We start from the raw sequence: 17526 nt of genomic DNA, 5'->3' as shown, positions 1-17526 counted from the left end.
CATATTTATTTTATCAACTTTTATCAAAATATACTAAAATTTTGATTTTAACCCTCACCACACATATAGTGCTATATATTAAGTGAATTTTCGTAATGGGGTGACAGATTTTAACTGATTGTTTGTTCATTTTATTCTGTTTCTGAATTCCATCATAAAATATGTCGAAAATAAGAAAGGTACAAAAATTATTGAAAAATAAAATTTGCGAAAGATAGCGACACTATACTTCTGTCGCAAAATTATTCAAAACTATAAAGCAATAAGAATAGTTCCAACCTGGTTTTAGTTAATTTACAAACGTAAATTAGTATGATATAGTGATGGTAAAATGCCTCTATTAAGATTCGGGTTTTATCTTAAAAAATCAATTTCTGAGTGGCTCAAACGTTTATGAGTTAGTTTACATTTTAATCTTTATTCGAGTGGAATTTATTTTTTAATATGTCCTTGCAAGATGGTTACTCATTTGAGCATATCGATTTTGAAATCTTGTGTGCTCATTTTTGAGTTTTAATCTATCAAATTGCTCGTTAAAACTTGATAGACTTTGATGTCATATTAACACTTGAAGTTTCATCGTAAATAATCAATCTTACTAAGATGAGTAATTCAAACCCTTATATATTGATCTATATTTTCATTTTTATTTGACGTGGAGTTTATCTTTTAATAGTCTCGTCCTAGTCCTATCAAGGAATCGAGGTTGGACAATGATGGGACAAACACGACCATTTTTATTAATTTTTTAATCCACCAGCAGAATTCTTTAATCCACCAGCAGAGCGTCCTGTCCTGTTACCATCCAATGCTGGTGAGAAATTTATTAATTCAATATCTAATTATAGTAATTAATAAATCAAGATATTCGGACTAAATAATATATAGACCACGTGTGAGGGTTCGATTCTTGAAACGTGGATTGAGACTTTTTATGAGAACCAATGTATAGATAGCTCTTGTTTCCTAGCATGTTGAGACACATCCGCAATTAACCTCTCTCACGATACTCCAAGAACGAGACAGTGGGGAACCCTTGAGGTTGGGATTCAACGTTCAATATTATCCCAGCAATGCTATTGCTTATTCTGTATATACTGGTCATGCATGGTTTTCGTATGATATATGAAATCCCAATTCATTTTTCTATATATCAAACCAAACAGCTACCCCCTCTTTCTCCACTGTGCGATTTTCTCAACAACCCTCTCCTAATATCTTTTTCTTGATATTGCTCTCTATATATAACGCAATTTTCCTCACCAGCTCCAATCGATCACTACCAAAACAGCAAATTTTCTACTTATTTTTGCTTTTGATTATCTTAATTTGCATTTACTGCTGCATGCATGGATACACTACTTGTCTTTTTCAGCTTATTAGCTGCAACTTCTGCTTATTTGATATGGTTTTGTCTTCTTGCACAGAAACTCACTGGTCCAAAGGCCTGGCCATTGGTGGGTAGTCTCCCATATTTGTTCATGAATAGGAGGCGAATCCATGACTGGATAGCCGGAAACCTCCGCGCAACTGGTGGTGCAGCCACTTATCAGACATGCACCATTGCTGTACCTTTTTTGGCTAGGAGACAAGGGTTTTATACTGTCACGTGCCACCCGAAAAATATCGAGCATATTCTTCGAACCCGGTTCGAGAATTATCCGAAAGGACCGGATTGGCAAACCGCCTTTCATGATCTTCTAGGACAAGGCATATTCAATAGTGACGGTGAAACTTGGCTAATACAGAGAAAGACTGCTGCTCTAGAGTTCACAACTCGGACGCTTCGACAAGCCATGGCCCGGTGGGTGAACCGAACTATCCGAACCCGTCTGTGGATCATATTAGACAAGGCTTGCAAAGATCACACCTCTGTGGATATGCAAGATTTGTTGCTTCGTTTAACCTTCGATAACATATGTGGGCTCACTTTTGGTAAAGATCCTGAAACTCTTTCGCCTGAATTACCCGAGAATCCATTTGCCATTGCTTTCGATTCAGCCACCGAAGCAACTCTTCAAAGATTACTTTATCCTGGATTGTTATGGAGGTTGAAGAAACTTGTAAGCATTGGAGCTGAAAAAAGGCTGGAAAAGAGCCTACAAGTTATCGAAAATTACATGTCAGAAGCCCTCGAAGCACGAAAAGAAACTCCATCTGATGATCTCTTATCCCGATTCATCAAGAAGAGAGATATCGATGGAAATCTGTTTCCAAATTCAGTCCTCAAGCGCATTGCTCTCAACTTTGTTCTCGCTGGCCGTGACACATCGTCTGTGGCATTAAGCTGGTTCTTCTGGCTCGTCATGAACAACAAGCGCATTGAGAACAAGATCGTCAATGAATTATCAACAGTTTTACTAGAAACCCGTGGGGAAGACACACAAAAATGGATTGAAGAACCATTGACATTCGATGAAGCTGACAGACTGGTTTATCTAAAGGCAGCATTGACTGAAACCCTACGTCTGTACCCCTCAGTCCCAGAAGATTTCAAATATGTCGTCTCCGACGATGTTTTGCCGGACGGATCATTCTTGCCGGCCGGTTCAACAGTCACATATTCTATTTATTCAGTTGGAAGGATGAAGAGTGTATGGGGTGAGGATTGCATGGAATTCAAACCGGAGAGATGGCTTTCGGTCAATGGTGACCGGTTCGAACCACCCAAGGATGGTTACAAGTTTGTGGCATTCAACGCTGGACCGAGAACTTGTTTAGGCAAGGACTTGGCTTACCTCCAGATGAAGTCTGTGGTTTCGGCCGTACTTCTTCCTTACCGGCTATCACTGGTTCCCGGTCACCTTGTTGAACAGAAGATGTCTTTGACTCTTTTCATGAAAAATGGGCTTAAAGTTTACTTGGAGCCACGTCAGCTTACTGCACCACCAAGAATTGCCATGTCAGCATAGAAAGGGTATTTCTGTCTTATACTAAAATGGTATAAGTGCAATATGGGAATACAGCATGTCTTGAAGAATGGAAGTGTTCATGTGTTTTTTCAGTGGGTAATATTTGGAGATTTCATTTGTATTCACTTTTGTCATACTTTTCACAAATTGTATGTTTTCTTTGGTTGTTTATCTATACATATAAACATTTGATTACTTTCATGAAGTGTACTGAGGCGATTTAATCCATGTACCCTGAAAACAATTGTGATGTCAATTATAATTAGAGGTGTCACTCGGGTTGTGGACAAATGAGCTCATATTTGGTCCCACTCAATTATTATTTTCAAGATAAACAACAAAATAGGTACAGTACCTGACATGGGTCGTACCAGGCCCAAACGCAGCCCACGCTGTGCTGCCTAAACATTGGTTCGACTGAACGGTCTAACATCTCAAGTGTAGATCTAGAGGTGTAAAGATAGCTATAGCCGTGGACTCAACCCCAGCCCATACTGTGCTGCTTGAAACATTGGTTCAACTTGCCAGTTGACAAGTGATAGCTCACGTCTAGAGCCGACAACAACGGCCCGGCAAGATTGTGTTAAAGAATAAAATTTCACATCAAATAAAAATGAAAACATAGAACAAATTATAAAGATTTAAACTACTGTTCTTAATAAGGTTGGCCTTTTAAAATTGAATGTCAAATCTTAACATGCTATCAAAGCTCATAAAGCTCCAACAAGTAATTCGATCATCGGTTCAGGCTCATGTCTAAGGGCACAGCCCTTCTGAACTTCTGATACATGGAAACCATTCTGGGTAATCACTAGGTGGGAAGAAAGGAATTTCACATGATCTGAAATTTGAATTTTTATTTGGCACATCAAATGCAATAGGCTGTATTTGATATCAATAACACATGTAAATGAACTGCAAGAATCAAAAATTAAAAATAAGATCTATATTTCCACAGTAATTTACAAAAATTGGTATGTTAGTGTACATACATCGTGTGCAAAAAAATATGCGACTCTGATTTTCTTCATCTGCACAGGCTCCCTTCATTCAGATGTTTCAGGATTATGAGCAGATTCACTGGTTTCTATGAGAAATAAATGTGTAAACAAGCACTCCAATTTAGAACTGGAATTTCAGTAACAATTGTTTCTCCATTCCATTCTTCAAAGTTTGGAGTCTCGAGTTCCAGTATAGTGTTTCTTTTTGCAGTTCAATCCACTATCTTCTCACCAGTCGAAAAGAGGTTCCATATCACAGTACCGGCTAAGTAGAGGCCGACCGAAACCTTGAAGACATCATCCCAAGAACCTGGAAACGAGATAATTCAAGATTGTTAACCAAAATATATGATTCTTTGACATCAGGACTAGCACGTTAGCGCAAGCAATCAATATGTTGGTAATTCTGAAACTCCGTCTTTACTTTAGCTTAATTTCATGTTAACCAGTCCAGCTATAGTTCATCAGAATAAACGCGTGTTATTCAGTTTTCTTTATTTTGCCTGCTTTTCATTTTTTTTACAGACCGAGAGGAGGCTGAAAAGTCAAAAGGTTTTTTAGTTAATTCCGTTGAGAAATAATATACCTGCACCAGCATCTTCAACACCATTAGGGTGAATGAATTTGCTGGTTCTATGAACCATTAGCTGGTGTGGACTTTTAGTAGCTAAATTAATGTTTACTAATAAAGACTTGAATCCGACTTTTGTCAGTACTCTAGCCTTCAACAAGTTCGAGTGTTCAAGCCACCATGAATATGGATATGACAAATGTGGTACGAATTCCACCCAAAGAATTCATTAATAGATAAAAAAAGCATTAAACTGTTAGGGCATGAACCTACTGCCAATATTTACCAAGCTTGAACCTACAAAATTCTGTATCAGTCCAGGCAAAAATAATGAGCTATAAAACTTGAATGTTTTTAAACCCGACTGAACTGAGGTCAATCTGTGAACTGGGTGTCAAAAATTAGTGGATATACATACCATTGCAAATTTATATACAGTAAGAGGGTGTTGAAAGAGTCAATATTTTAACATTTAACTGTTATTTCAATTCTCATTACATATCCAGTAGAAAGTTAGAAACCTAGCGACCGACTAAACCCTAAATATATAAATCTTGATTTTCATTCAAAGAATTACTATTCCTGATTGCAGGTTCGGTAATTCATGCCATGTCAAATGAAAACAATAATATCAGTACATCACAACCAAGCAGTCGCTTTATTTCAGATCCAAGACTAACCACCATTTTCACTGCCTCCTCTGAGTTCGGAAGATGGAGGTTGTCTCTTCACACATACTTGTATATTTATAGGTTATATGCATCTGGTCTGAGTTTAATATTTATGTAGTGTTATTGTGGATTTGGGAGTGTTCCACAATGGTGTACACATATATTTTTTTTCATAATATGTATATGTATATGCTGATTTATAAAACTTAACCTTTAATTTTAATGTTTTCCAAAAACCAACTGTTCAACCCATGCCTGAGTCATTCAGTTTACTAGACTTTGTACTGGTTTTCATCTATATGGGTTTTTTCCTATAAGCAGTAAGGTTTTACATCCGATCCCCCCTTTATGAGTCAAACTGGCAGGTCTGGTCCTGTTTTGATATAACTCAAAGATGAGGAGCCAGCAAAGTCAAAACTATCTAACTCAGATTTTTCCATTTACAAAACGTAGATGGGCTATTTTTGCAACCTCACAAAGACTCGAGGAACTACTCACAGTATTTCTGAACAGGCAGTTTGAACTTAAAATCAAGCTCAGAAATTTCATATCACAATTAATGGGTTTATCTCAGCTTAAAATATGAGGGATGAGAGTGTACCATGCTGCAATATATAACCAGTAGCAGCAGTACCAAAAACACCAGCCAACACTCCAGCAGTATTAGACAGACCAAGCAATACACCCTGTAAATGATTTTGTATGAAATTATGCAATCGATTAGATGCTTATAATGAGAAGAAATTTAGTGATACACCAGAAAAACAACTACCATAAATCATGATACAAAAGGAAAAACTGACAACTGGACTTTTTTACTGTTATCCGGCAGAATTGATTTAGGATCATTTGTGACTCTGCTAATTGGTTGGTTGATTGATAACATTATTTTACACCCTGTTTGAGACCCATTTTTTGGGGAAAAAATTGTGTTTCAGAATAGTGATTTTTTGGAGAATGTGTAGTTGAAATGGAGAACGTATGGTTGAAAATGAGTTTTGAAAAAAATGAAACTCAAACAGGGGCATAATAGCACTACATGTTCAGCAAGGAGGCATTGACTATACTAGGCGAAAAAAGTGAAGTACTTACTGAATATCGTGGAGCAATATCCTGATGGTTTGAATATAAACCTGACTGTGAAAAAGCATCAGTTCCCTGCCATGAGAATGAATCCATAAAAATCAGAAGAATCGGAAAAAAGGCACAAGAACCCTCCATTTACAGAGAACATGAATGGGGCAATAAGAGTAGAATTTATTATGAACACCAACAAAGCTCACTTCATCAGCTTCTTTATCAATTGCATTTACTACATGCTTGATGATATGCAATCATTCTGAAATAAAAAGGTTTAAAATAAAAAGAGTTTCTTCAATTTGTAGCATATAAGACAAAATTTGAATGATACATGTGCCTCTCTCTAACATTTTGGATCAAATGAGCCACCTGGTATCAAAGCACAAGGAGGTCCTAGGTTCAAGTCTCGCCGTCATCCATTAAGGCCTGGGCAAAAAAAATCAAAAAACAGACCAAACCGACTCGGGTCGGTTCTAGTCGGCTTGACACGGGTAATTAGTTTGATTTGATTTTCTTTTAAACAGAAGCCATGGTGGGTCGATTCAATCATGTTTGAAATCTCAAACCGTTGGTTAATCGAATCAACCCAACCCACTTAAATGTTTACCTTTTTTTTAATTAAAGAAAAATCAAAATCAAAAAATAAACCCTAATTCATAAATATATCTCGATTCCCTCAAATCTATGATGTTGCCGGTAAGTAATAACACTGAGAATTTCCGTTCACAGCTCATTATGTTATACTTAGCCTTTTTTTCCTACTCGGGTAGTCAAACTACATAATACATAAAAAATAACAAAACTTTTAAGTTTTCTGGTGATCCGTCTCTATTAATCTAATTTTATTTGTTAATCAATAATTTTTGTAATATAAAATTATTTAGTTATTTTAGATCTTGTAATCTAAGTAGAACCAAAACTCAGACAATTTAAATAAAAAAAAAAAAAATCTCAATTTGGACAAAAATCCAAACCGACTAACCGAACCGAACTGATTTGGTTTAGTTTCGTTCGGTTTAAGAGCTAGAGTGGATTAGTTTGGGTTGAAATTCGTCCAAACTGACTAATTTGGTTTTGATTTCAATTATAGTCATAACCGACCCAAAACCAAACTGCGCTCAGGCCTTTATGGGGAAGAAATTGAACCCTAACTGCATTCTGTATGTGGTGGGGTTTGAAGACAAAATTTAAATGATATACATGTCGCATTCTAATAGCTAACCTTTTAGATCAAGCAGTTCCATAAATTACTTTGATATGCATACTGTGTTCTATAGAGAATTTCAACCCCAAAGCTCATAGTAGTAAGAACAAACCTGACTGCATGCCATGCACAAAACTGCCATTGCAGGAGAATTCACATGACTCAACTGAGTTAAGAAGAAAGCAGGGCCAAGAAATCCAATTGTCTGCATGATCTGCCAAGCACGATAAAAGACAATTAACCTAACTGCATTCACCAAATAGAATGCAAGACTCGAGAGTAACTTGATTTGGAACAGGAAACTTGAAAGCAGCTTCGAATAAACAGTTTAAGAGACCAGCTGCATTATGGGCAGATCTACCAGTTGGAAAAAGAGTACATTGCAGAACACAACAGTAAAAATAAATAAATAAATAAAAATCAAAAACTTGGGAGAGCTCTCCGGAAAAGTAACCCATGAAGTCTGAATAAGCGAAACATTTTGATCATCAACAATGGCTTCTATTTTTCTCTAATAAAGAAAATAAGGCTTGTACGTGCCTCAGGGAAGTTCACATTAACCCAAGAAAAATATAAAGCTTTCAGGAGCACGTAAAAATGTCAAAGAGTACAATAATAACAATGTTAGATACCTTCCTAACAGTGGTCACAGATACACCTTTGCTCACAAGAGTATCTGCAATCCAGCCCCCAAGATTTGCAGAAAAGGCCATTGTAAGCCATGGAAAGACAGCAAAAAGTCCTGATTCAGTAAGATTGAATTTCAAAACCTGCAGCAAAATCAGTAACCCAAACTTTTCATCCAATCAATTATAAAAATTTGAATATGTCCTTTACAAAATAAGTCACTATAGTAAATCAGTAACCCAAAATTTTCATCCAATCAATTATAAAAATTTGAATATATCCTTTACAAAATAAGTCATTATATTTGTATTGTTATCTATGTCTAAATTCTCGGCAACAAATAAAAGATAATCCATAATTCTCTTTAAGCCACTCCAAAATTACTAGAAAGATAAGTTGACTAAAGTACTAAAAGTACTAGAAAATGCTGACATCCAATCTGCACTATATATGCCAATTCCTTGCTAAAGTAGTCCTCACTGTAAAAGAAATAAAAAAATACCTGGTGATAGTACGTAGGCATCCATGTAAGAAGAATAAATGTTCCCCAGTTGTGACAGAAATGGGACACTATCAAGGCCCATACAGGTGGTTTTGACAAAATTAATTTCCAAGGTATAGATTTAACTGGTTCCTTCGATACGCTGTTGCCAAGAATCAGCTTCTTTTCTTCAGGCAGTAATTCAGGGTCATCAAGAGGTGAACTGTGTGCCTACATTAGGTACTTCTCAATTGTCACTCATTTAGAGGGGAAATGAGAATAATATGATAAAACCCCGCACATCATTCAAAATAGAAGTTAATATTAGTTCAGAAAATTCACCTTAGTAATCCACAAAGCAACCCATACGGTCCCTAATGAACCAAATGAATAAAAGACAGATGGCCAACCCAAATTATGGATCAACATTGGTGAAAATGCTAGACCAGTTACAGATCCAAGATACATTCCACTGTAAACCAATGCTAATGACCTACTTCTCTCTGCCACTGGAACCCATTTTGACAGTATATTATTCATGGCCGGCATGGCAACACCCTGTAACAAAGAGATATAGCTTACTCCCACAGAAAACAAATAAATCACACAACAATAAATGGTTGACTTGGATGAGAACGACAAATCACTATTGGACATTAAAAACTCATCCATTACTGAAAACTACAGGTCCAATACAACATCACGACGATTGTATAACAAGTAGAAAAGCAAATGAAGTAGAAATGTGGGTCAAATTTATTAAATGAGGCACTGACCTCACCAATCCCCATGAAAGCACGGACCACAAATAAGAAAGGCAAACCAAGTTTTGCAGCAATTGGTGTTAAAGCTGTAGCTATTGACCACCAAACTACACCAAATGCTAAAACAAACTTCCCACCAACGGTATCTGCCCATATGCCTCCTGCAATCTGAGCATCATGCAATAAATAAAATTAGAATAAGAAACGTACTGCATAATCCCCAGAATAACATAAATATTTGCAACTCATTTAGTTTTATTAAAATGAAATTAAAGAAATAAAAAATAACATAATGTCCCAAATTGAACATCCATGAATTCTTTCTTATATCTTAATGTCACATGAAGTATACAAGGCATAAATGAATGTGCCATAATTGATCATTAAACAGGCAAGTTTTTACATACCTGAGTGAGAAGGTAACCCCAGAAAAAGGAAGATTGTATGAAACCAACAGTGGTTGGACTCCAATGGTACTCTGATGACATCGGAAGTATAGCAATGCTCATGTTTACCTGCAGAATGATATCTGCATTAAGAACTGACAATTGGCATTTGGCATTTTAATAAAATTAAAACAAAAAACATTCGTTTTTTTATATAGTTTTTTAAAAATTTTAACTATAAAGGGAAGATGAATTTACTATGCAAGAAATTGGAACTGGCGGTCTACCATTATGAAATTCCAACTGTAACAGGAATAAAGTGGAGACACCAAATGACAATACACAATATAAAGCCAGTTCCCAACTTCACGAAAGCTTGTGTCAGTCACCTATCAACTCAGGCTCTCATATGTGCTAACATTTTTCACTGACATTTTAATAAAGACGACGGACAACTAACAAACTAAGACGTGCTATGATCCAAGTGAATCTTACTTTGAATGGTTTGAAGGCGACCTAACCACATTGAGATATAATCTTTTAATAGTGAAGACGAATGCCCGCAAGAAATATCCATCTAAATGTACTTCATTCGATTAAATGTATCTGCCAACTTGACCAAATTAACCAAAAGGTTCTCAATTATGTGTTTCATCTGTTTCTGCCAATAAACACTCTTCATAAAGGACAAGAAAATTTTATTTTCCTTTAACCTAATGATCATAAATAGAAAATCCAAATAAAGCAATAATCATTGGACTTCATATAATATGAGAAATTCTCAAACTCATCACTGAGTTTCAATTTCATTTCAATCTGATCATACAAATTCCATCTCAAATTCGATTGTTCTTTCTTATATAGCAGACAAATTTTCTTAATGTTAGTTTGTTGCGCTGGTTGGACAAGGATATAAACTTGCGTACCCGTGTTTATAACCACTTCATAAGAGGTAAACACGTGAATGTTATAAAACTAAAGATCTCAACTAACAATTTAACATCCATATCAATGAGGAAGTATTTAAGCTTACTCTATCCATGTTGCAAAGTAGGAAAGCAGAGAAGCACAGAATCACAATAACCCAACGTTTTGGGAACTGCTCCCACCATGGTAGTGCACTGACGTCTTTATAATCCTCATTCCTCAAAACGACGTCACTTAACTTATCATCGAACTTCACAGACTCCGGCGTAGATTTAACGGCATCGCACCGCTCCGACTTAACATCTGCCCACACTTTCCCACTCTTCCTTCTAGCCAAATCATTCCTGGAACTACTCGAAATCCTGGCTAGGTGAAAATTGGTTTTCTCACTTGGAAATAATCGTGACTCAAGTTCAGATTTGATGGTAAAAGCTGAGCCAAGTGTTCTTCTTGACGAAAACTGGTCATGTTTTGGAGCTGAGTAAAAGGAGATGAGCAAAGCTCTTGCGCTCATAGCGTGAGAGCAAGAAACTAATAATTTTTGGGGAGAAAAAGCACTTTTCAGTAAAATAAGTACTTAGTTTCCACACAATAATTCAGGAACTTCGTGCGTGAATGAGAATGATTTAGAGGTGAAGATTTATTGAAGGTTGAGCTCAATGCAGGGGAAGAAGATTTTTGCACTGCTATTTATTCTTTTCTGCGAGAGAAAATTTGAGGAAATTCTAAATTGGGATATTTTCTGGGGAACTGGATGCAGATTTGACACGTGTTCATGTAGATTTTGACTGGATAAAATTTTTCAGAACTTTTGTAGTTTAAGAGGGGTTTCGACGTCGTCGTTTTTTGATTGAAATGGTTAATGGAGTAAATATGGGCTGGGCCATACGTCTGGACCGGCCCAACGGTTAAATGGTTTGGGTCAAACTTATATGGGCAACACGTACTAAACATAATAATGAAAAAAATTCATAAGTAAGAAGTTAAATATCACCAATTTCAAAACTAAGAATAAAAGTTCAAATTTCAAAAATTAGATATTTATTAAAATTTATTTATGATTTAATTAATTAAATATATTAAAGTCACGGATCTATACAATTTGATCACAAATTAATGATTTAGTTAATCACATATTATTTTTCGGTCATAAATCAGAAGTTTTATATATCACAAATTATTTTACGATCACAATTTGAAAAAAAATTCATCAATCACAAATTAAAAATTTATAAATTACAATTTATTTATCGATCACAAATCACAAATATTATGAGTTACAACTTATTATACAGTCACAAATTATCAATTACAATTTAACAATTTTTAAGTCACACATTTATTTCTTAGTCACAATTTATCTTTTTTATTGGCCACATATTATTTATTAGTCATAGATTAATCGATTTAACGCTCAGAGTCAACCAAATAATTTGTGACCACTACCAACACTTACAACCACAATCTCACCACTGCTTCTAGTAGCATCACCATCACCACCGTTGTCACCAAAACCACCAGCACCACCTCCCGACAATAACATCATCACCTTAAACAAATCAACCCACAGCACTGTAATCTCCATATCCCCAAACCCATTGTCACCTTCGCCACTGTCACCGTCGCATCCAATCCGCAACCATAGCCATCATCACCACCATATCACTATCACAATCCACCAATCACAAAATAGCACCTCCTTTGTATCTCCATCTTCACAATACCATCCCCACCAAAAATTCCCAAACTGTCGCTACCATCGCCATGAACTCAACAACCCGAAGCGGTGTTGGTTGCTTCCCAGTGACGAGGTTACAATGGTTCTACTGCTTTAGAGCGACGCCTCTCAATGGTGGCTTCTTGAGCACAATTGTGAGCGCCTTTGCAATAGTCACAGCATTGGTGGTGGCGTCTTTACAAGGACAGCAACGATGGCATCGTTGTGAGAGGAGAGATAAGTGAGGAGTAGAGAGTGAGAGAGAGAGAGAGAAACGAGATGGGAAATGAGGGATAAAGAGAGGGAATGGATATGGAAAATTAATTAAGGTTTGTGATGAAATTTGTATTATAATATTTAATATTTAAATATAAAATATCTGATTTTTGAATAAAGAAGCCTTCACCTTGATTTTAGAATATTGATTTTTAAAAGAATGGTGGGATGTAATTCCCACCAGAATAAATTTATAGAAATTTCATCAGATTTAACGACAACGGAAAATATAATTTTAAATACCAATTTTTTAATCTAGTTGTGAATTAGCACAATTAATATACAAAAGAAAAGAATTAATATTCTGGATTTCATGTTTCCATCTTTATAATCATTTCAAGTTGTCCCGAGAGTTAATTACGAGAATTGAATGTTAAATTTCGTATTAAGACATTTTTATTTTGGTTATAGATGTTTACATTGACCTCTTAAAGCTTAAATATATATTATAGTATAAATATTGTCTTGTCATTACAATATTAGCTGTACTTAGTGTGAATCGCATGAATTCATAGTTTATTCATGAAGAGCCTATTCTAGAGTTTAGACTAGGGCTTATGATTATGAAGCCTGAGGCGAACTCTATAAATTGGGTTCCTATTGGACCTTCAAAATGTATGTGCATTCAAATTTTTTATTTACTTATAAGAGTTTTATGGAATCATTTGTTAACTTAAAACTCAATAATAAAACGACAAACAAGATATATATACAAAATATTTACATTATAATTAAATAACATAGCATGAAAATGTTCAAAGCAATCACTTAAAATACTACTTGTCTTGTGATTCTAGAGACAAAAATATTTATCAAATTTGGATAATTTGGTTTAATTCACAGTTAATAACAGTCTCTTTCATGTAATATAGTTAATCGAAGATAAGTCTTTTTCAACTTCAACTTGAAGAAACTTCTATCTGCATATAAAACTGTAATCGATAAAGTTAGCAAAACTTTATGAGCAATGTAAACATTTGGGATCAACCATCCATTTTCTTCAAAAATTGTAGGACATTGACTTCTCTCTTTGTTTCACTTGGTAAATAGCACATCAAAATTGTAAACTTCAAACATAAATTATTTTCATCAATGTTCGAACGATCATTATGTTTCAGATATCACTCAAGATTCTCACAAGACTTTAGAAAATTGGAAATAATCGAATGTTGTAACCACTACAAATTAAACCAAAACACAAAGTTCTCTTTATATTGTTTAAATTGTTCAATTCATGCTTGATTGATTATAAAAATTAAAAAAATAATAATAATAATCAACTCTAAAATATTTTTCAGTTGATTGGTTCAACTCTTCACTACCACTTTTATCGAATTGTTTCTTCCTTTGAATGGTGTGTTATTTCTCGAAATACAACTTCAATTGCCATTTGTTTCGCTTCATACATGGCATTATTAGCAAATCCAGTATCTCTATAATATTAAATGATCGAAGCAGTCCTTCTACGAGATAGATAGCGTAATCATTTCAACTTGAAGAAATTCACTCATGATTGCATACAATAATTTATACTAGATTGCCATCCAAAGCAAGAACTTAAAATTCTCAAATTCATATGATGTTAAATAAATAACTCCATTCTTAGTTTTATAATCTTTACTAACATGTGCCAAGTCAAATAAGAGTCTTTTATTTGTGAAGTTTACTCTTTTAAATGTTTTGACACTTTTGACATGACTTTCTCAACATGTTTGTGATAACAATATCAGTGTTGGGCCTTCTACCTTATCTTTGAAAATTCCCATCACTTAGGAGAAGAAGAGAACAATATGTAGATGCATTGTATCACTCTAAGGAAAGACATAGATGTAAGACAACAATTTGTCGTGTCATATAAACTATGATAGTCACATGTAGTACATAAAGCTCTAGAATTTATTTCAAGTAATCTTCTTTTCACATCTTCGTGCCTTCCAAGCTCATGTTAGATCGGTTGTCATACCCTCATCATATGATATTAGCAATATCAAGCTCAAAATTGATTATTTTTAAGCTCCATTAATAGTCAAATTCATGATTTATCATCTATTTTAAAAAATTCAACCCAATATTCTTCTATGTCAGTAGTTTGTTCAATCATCCACACATCGTATTATTAGAGACATTTGCTCATTTTGATTCTCATCTAAAGTACAATTAAGTATCGATGAAAATTATTTCACACGTTCAACTTTCGTAACAATGAACTTCTTGTCTCACTTGTCAACATCTGTATCAATCCATTTTAAATTTTATGATCAAGACATGTATAATGAATCTCATGTGCTTGAGCATGTCGATGTGCCCCTGCATTAGTTGATCAAACTCATGAACCATTTCTTTCATTTGCAAGAAGAGACCATTGTTCTCGAGTTGACTTTTATCCTCTAGTTAGCCTTACTTGTCTCTTAGGGTCTCCTTTAATTATTCGCTGGCAAATTAGAGTATTAGACTTAGTGGCCAACTTTTAGGTTAGTCACTAAACATTCTTTGGTAAGCTCTTGATTGGGCCCGAGCTAGTAAGCTCTTTCTTATGATGCAACATTCAGAATAACAATTGTGAAAATTATAGCTACCAGAGTTTTAAACCTTCCATTTCAAAATTATGATTTACAAGTTTTTTTTTTTTTCAAAAATCCAATTATAATTAAATTTTAAATATTAATAATTATATTACAAAATTATATATAAATATTCATTTCACCTAACAGGCCGGCCTTGGGGCCAAGCCACATAGGCAACCGCCTAGGGCCTCCAAAAATGTGGCTTGCCTAGGACCTCAAAACTTATAGTAATACTAGCAATTTTGTGTCCATCCATCCACGTTCCACCCCAGAAGTTCAACAGAAACTTAAGCCCTTCAGCCTTTAGGAAATTGAACGGACACAGGACACCGCCACAAGGAAATTGAAGGGACGATTCCACCAAAAGGTAAGTCATCTTCTTCAATTTAGAGAATCATATTTCAAAATTCCCAAATCTTTATTTTGCTTTTGATTTTGTGACAACCATGGGAGAGTGAGTTCACTGATTCACAACGTGTTTGGGCTGAATATGCATTGAAAAGGCAAGAAGCCCAGGCACAAAATAGACGTTTAAAGTAAGTTTCATAGCAGATCCAATTTTTGTTTTATTCCCCATTGTATCTTTTTTCATTTCCTAGGATTTTTTTTTCTCCCCCGTTTTTTATTTTATCCAATATCCGTGGGCATAATAATAAAGCTACACAGCTAAAATGGTAAAATATATAGTAGCAATGTATCAAAAGCAACGAAAAAGTGACAAAATATTTGTTTTTCTTCATTTGGATTCACTCTCCTACTGTTTCTAAGTATTTAAAACATTATTAGAGCTTTAGAATTGCAGGACATGAGGTCCAAATAAATAAAATTGTTTAAGTCCTTGCTGACTCAAATAGCACTCGATTTATCAAGATTAAATTTACACTTTCAAAACAGCTATAAGTGTACCCAAAAATTAAGAAGAAGAAGCTCTGAAGCTTTCCAATATGGGTAGCTAACCTTGGTGTGGTGAATATCGAGATGTTACAATGAGGTTAAACTAAGGAAATGGCATTAGATAATGGCACATATTTAATATTTTGCTGAGACCTAAATAAACTTCGATTCACATTAAGCCTAGATGCAAAATGGCGTTGAAACTTTGGAATTTCAGGAGGGAGTTTTTGCTTCAATGCAATTTTTTTTATTTTATTCTCATGATTTTATCCTTTTATGTCCTCTAGAATTCTTTTTTCTTTGTTCTTTTTTTATCCAATAAGTGAAGTTTACTTTAATTGAGGATTGATAATGGTAAGACCGTCTTAGATAGCCAAAGCATGCCTTTGCTTAAAACTAAATAAATTCCATTTCACAAAAGCAAACAATCCAATACTTCATGTTAGAACAGTAGTATAAAATTATTAACATTACCTGATGTAGCTGCAAAATATTTGATATCCTTGTGTTAGGTCTAAAGGTGTAATTGGCGATTCTATGGACAAAAGGACTAAATTGTAAATTTGTAAAAGTCAGGGACTCAATTGTACAATGTTATAAAAGTCAGGGACTTAGGGTGAAATTTAGCAAAGCTAGATGGTAGGGACTAGGGTTTGAGTGTTTGGTTCAAATCAAGGTCGTGGCGCCGGAAGTTCGCTAGCTATTTGCTCTGCCGCCGCTCGAACGAGAAAAGCAGAATATACGTCGCTCGCTCGCCGCTCGCGTTTCGCTCGAGCGAAGTACTGTCGCTCGCTCTCCGCTCGCTTTTCACTCGAGCGACAATGTTATATGAAAAATCGTATTTTCAATTTTTGGAAAGTTTGACACGGCCTAAAACTACAAATTGCCCCCAACTATAAATACAAAGGCCGTGAACGAAAATAAGGAGGTTGATTTATTGTGCTTTCATGTCAGAACACATTCATATCATTGTGAAGAAATCCAAGAACACAACCAACTGGAGAAGTCATCAATCTTATTTTTGTGATCCGGCAACCAATATTTTGGGGAAAAACATCAAGTTTGTGAAGACAGAACACCGGTACTTCTTCGTCTGTTGAGGAAGGGACTCTCTTAAAGGGGGATTGAGGGAAGTGGACGACAAGCGCAGGAACTAGACAAGAACGGGAGGTTCTTGGAATTCCACTTGATGATACAATCAGCTAAAGACCAGGTGGCTGTATTGGACAACAGATTGGGCTGCAGGAGATAGATCGGGAAGCTAGCAGGAGACTAGTAGTAACTACGGCTATAGATTGTGAGACTGGAACAGCGGGTCTGACTGGGTACGAAATTTGGCAGAACTTGTACTGCTGAATTGGTATAGTGGAACTTGCTGGCTTGGTCCCGGAGTTTTGCCCACGTTGGGGTTTCTCCGTCATCATATCGTAAGTTGTGTTTTGTATTATTTT

The 17526-nt window shown here is 35.3% G+C and overlaps 2 protein-coding genes across 3 annotated transcripts; one reads left to right on the top strand and one right to left on the bottom strand.

Annotated features, from left to right (window-relative positions):
- Window positions 1-1085: 1085 nt before the first annotated feature.
- On the top strand, window positions 1086-3122 carry LOC111369696 (cytochrome P450 86A1-like). The gene has a single exon (XM_022991303.1). The coding sequence runs from the start codon at window positions 1350-1352 to the stop codon at window positions 2910-2912; it is 1563 nt and encodes a 520-aa protein (XP_022847071.1). The 5' UTR covers window positions 1086-1349; the 3' UTR covers window positions 2913-3122.
- A 632-nt stretch (window positions 3123-3754) lies between these two features.
- LOC111369695 (sodium-dependent phosphate transport protein 1, chloroplastic-like) lies at window positions 3755-11329 on the bottom strand. Of its 2 annotated transcripts, XM_022991301.1 has the most exons (10): window positions 10731-11328; window positions 9719-9826; window positions 9324-9479; window positions 8890-9105; window positions 8569-8778; window positions 8072-8209; window positions 7552-7653; window positions 6248-6313; window positions 5757-5841; window positions 3755-4223 (listed from the first exon to the last, which is right to left on the bottom strand). In XM_022991301.1, the coding sequence occupies exons 1-10, from the start codon at window positions 11136-11138 to the stop codon at window positions 4126-4128; spliced, it is 1587 nt and encodes a 528-aa protein (XP_022847069.1). In that variant the 5' UTR covers window positions 11139-11328; the 3' UTR covers window positions 3755-4125. The 2 variants fall into 2 exon arrangements, with proteins under 2 accessions (XP_022847069.1, XP_022847070.1); XM_022991302.1 differs by lacking the exon at window positions 5757-5841 and having other exon boundaries at window positions 10731-11329.
- Window positions 11330-17526: the final 6197 nt, after the last annotated feature.

Source organism: Olea europaea, chromosome 20, assembly GCF_002742605.1.
Source record: "Olea europaea var. sylvestris chromosome 20, O_europaea_v1, whole genome shotgun sequence".
NCBI lineage: Eukaryota > Viridiplantae > Streptophyta > Magnoliopsida > Lamiales > Oleaceae > Olea > Olea europaea.
Note: the sequence above shows the minus strand (reverse complement) of the source record. Positions and strands in the feature narration are given on the sequence as shown.